Source organism: Diplotaxodon limnothrissa, linkage group LG3 (assembly GCF_057381915.1).
Source record: "Diplotaxodon limnothrissa isolate DT_005_m linkage group LG3, D_limnothrissa_male_GT1.1, whole genome shotgun sequence".
In the NCBI taxonomy this organism is placed as follows: domain Eukaryota; kingdom Metazoa; phylum Chordata; class Actinopteri; order Cichliformes; family Cichlidae; genus Diplotaxodon; species Diplotaxodon limnothrissa.
The window spans coordinates 63,095,159-63,098,278 of NC_140598.1; the positions used below are offsets into that span (position 1 = coordinate 63,095,159).

Sequence of the window (3,120 nt, forward strand, 5' to 3'; positions counted from 1 at the left end):
CTTGTTTTCTTTTTTCTTTCTCAACAGGTGATCCAGGTGATTGATATATGCATTTTTTTTTCTTTTCTTTCTTTTTTTTTTTGCTGCCCATTCTGTTGGTTTTTGTTTTTTGCCCTTCTCCCCCGTCCCTCTTCTCAGCTGTTTCTCTTTCCCTCTTTCTTTCTCCCCTTCTTTCCCCCAGTCAAGTCTGTCCCGTATTCAGTAAGTGAAAATAAAATAAACAATAAAAGGTGAATCAAATGGACCATTACGGCAAGGCTGGGATGGTCAATTTGGTAAAGTAAATCCGTTGGGCATCTTTCTTTGCCTTTAGACAACAATTCTGATGGCAAAAGAGCCAAACGGGACAGGCAAAAAAAAAACAAACAAAAAAAACAAAACAAAACAAAGAAGAAGCATATGAAAACAACAGAAACCTCATAATATCCATCAGGTCACAAGTGCTCCATCCAGTGTCAGGATTAAGGTTGGATTTTAGTCTATCCACATGTTCCAAACATGAACTCCCGATGATGTTCATTTATACTAAAACATATTCTTAATCCTAGATGGGGCACTAATAACTTGATTGATGGATGGAGAATACAATGCTATAGCAAAACAGGTAAGCTTTTTGTGAAAAAGTATTGCCTGAGTGATATGTGTTAGACAACAGGGAACTTTTTTATGTGCAGTTGAGGTAAATAAAACCTTCTTTGCACTTACTAAAGAAGAGATGGTATGTTTTACTTCTAAACTGAAGTACTCATACTTTCTTCCTGAGTTGCAAGGGAATGCTTCTTTCTCGTCATTATCTCAGAGTTGCCGATAGAGCTCTGAGCTGTGCTGCGGCGCCGGGCGAACTCTGCAAGATCCTCAGCCAGAACAGACTCCATCACTGCACCGAGAGAATGTCGGATCTTATTGCACAGGTCAGGGCAGCTGAACACATACAGAACAGGATTGAGGACGCTGTTGAGGAAGCCAATCGTCGCTGCAACTGGGAGGGCCTGTCTTATAAAATCCTGAACAGACTGAGAGTTTGGAGCCATCACTTCCATGACGATGAATATGTGGTAGGGTGCCCAGCAGAGTACAAAGCTCACCACCACAGACACTACAAGCCGAACAAAACGGAAAGGGCGACGGTTACATCTGTTTGCTATTATGGAGTGTACAACAGCATAGCTCACTATGATGATGACCAAAGGGATTAAGAAGGCAAAAAACAGCTTCATTATTGCCAGTCCTTCTTTCCGTTGTTTAATTATAGGTTTATTATTTGTCTGATTCTTTGGTTCAGGCAGGAATCGTGCATAATCATAGTAACAGAGATTCCGGCCATGTTCTACAGGGATGACGTCACGAAACAGGAAGAAGGGGATAGTGCAGATCAGAGCCATGGCCCAGATTACCCCACATATCTTCTTAACTAGTTGGATATTTCTGTGGTTTTGGGCCCAGACAGGTTTCAGCACCACCAAGCAGCGGTCCAGAGAAATGGCCGCCAGTAGGAAGCCACTGACGAACATGTTGAGAAAAAAGATGGAGGAATGGATGCGGCAGAAAGTTGTCCCCAGTGTCCAGGTTTTGCCCCGGGCCATGTACAGGGTGAAGAAGGGCAGTGAAGAAGTGGCTAGAAGGTCAGAGACTGCGAGGTTCAGGATCCAGATGCTAATGATGGAGCGACGGACATGGAAGCCCACCACTGCAACGATGAGGAGGTTTTCCACGATGCCAATTGTAGAGAAAATGCCATGGAGGGTAATGGTAAAAACATTCAAAGAATGGGACCCTACAGGGTGGCTGGATACATTATGGTTGCTATTTTCAGTCATCTTGGATGAAAGATTTCTTGTCGTCGTGTCGGGTGGTTGCAGTTCAGATGACGTGCTTCACAGCTGAAAGAGAAAGAGATGATAACATGTAAAATCAAACAGTTCAGTTAGTGGAATCTGTTATGAAAGAGAAAAGTCATATCTAATTTTTTTTTTTTTTTTTAAGAAAACATTTTGTTGTTATTGTTTAAATGTGGTTACTTTACGAGGAATGGCTCAGCACAAATCTGATTTGTCTGTTCTTGTTCAGTAATAGTATATGGCTACTGGTCTATTTAGTATAGCTACAGTAAATGGAGTGATTCGTATATTTCTACGCTATATTCAACATGCCAGATTCACACACATTCTATGCTTTGAAGTGCTTTCTAACTACCATTCACACTCCGATGGATGCATCAGAGATATCCTGCCACAAGGATATTTTGCATGCAAACTAGGGTGAGCCACCAACCACCAACTTTCCGATCAGTAGACAACCTGCTCTACCTCCTGAGCTACAGCCACTGTATGAAAGTGTTGAACCACCCCTTATTTCTTTCTTGTTTTCTAGTAAAATTGGAAATACAGATCTGGTACATTTATTTTATTTGGTATCCTTATTTTTCACAGTCTGAACTCTCTTAGGTAAGCTTTCTTGTCATTTCTTTGAGTAGTCTTCAACTTCAACAGTTCTCCAGGGTTCCTGGGGGACAATCAAAGCTTTTCTTTGGATGTTGATTGGTTTTTATTCCATTGTCTGTTATAATTTCAAACTGCTTCGGTAATGCTGAGGTTGGGCAAGCTGCTGTGTGCTGATGATGATTTCAAATTTGGATTTATCACTTTATAGGACATGTTGTCACTTCTTTTCAGTCCAGTACTTGTGAAAAAAAGCATTCTTCAGGATGGAGCTGATATATGCCAAAATACACAACCGCTGAGACCATTTTCTGATCATGACTTGGAGATACTTTTCATCTGCTGCAGATCATTTTTATCTTGGTCTGCCACTGCTTTTGTCGTTTACTTATCAATTTGGCCCAGTTTTCTTTAAGGACACACTGCACACCATCCTGAGATATGCCATTTTTTGACTAATGACTCATTAGGAATCACATTGTTGGTGCAAAAATACCATTTTATGCCTCTCAAACTGTGTTATATTTGATAGTTGCTGAAGTAGTTATTTGAAATGGGAAAAAATTCTATACTTTTGTGAAGGAAAATGAGTTCTTTAATACGTTTTCTGTTATGTGCACACAGTTAGGGAGTTAGGGATGATTCCATAGGTACTGTACATTTCAAGTGGCTTACAAAGACA

The 3,120-nt window shown here is 40.6% G+C and overlaps 1 protein-coding gene across 1 annotated transcript; it reads right to left on the reverse strand.

The window, feature by feature from the left end:
• Positions 1-731: 731 nt before the first annotated feature.
• LOC146636847 (prostaglandin D2 receptor 2-like) lies at positions 732-1,817 on the reverse strand. The gene has a single exon (XM_085351082.1). The coding sequence runs from the start codon at positions 1,815-1,817 to the stop codon at positions 732-734; it is 1,086 nt and encodes a 361-aa protein (XP_085207208.1).
• Positions 1,818-3,120: the final 1,303 nt, after the last annotated feature.

What these genes read in the sequence shown, in the direction of transcription:
- LOC146636847 (XM_085351082.1), bottom strand. Translation starts at nt 1,817, where the DNA reads ATGACTGAAAATAGCAACCATAATGTATCCAGCCACCCTGTAGGGTCC.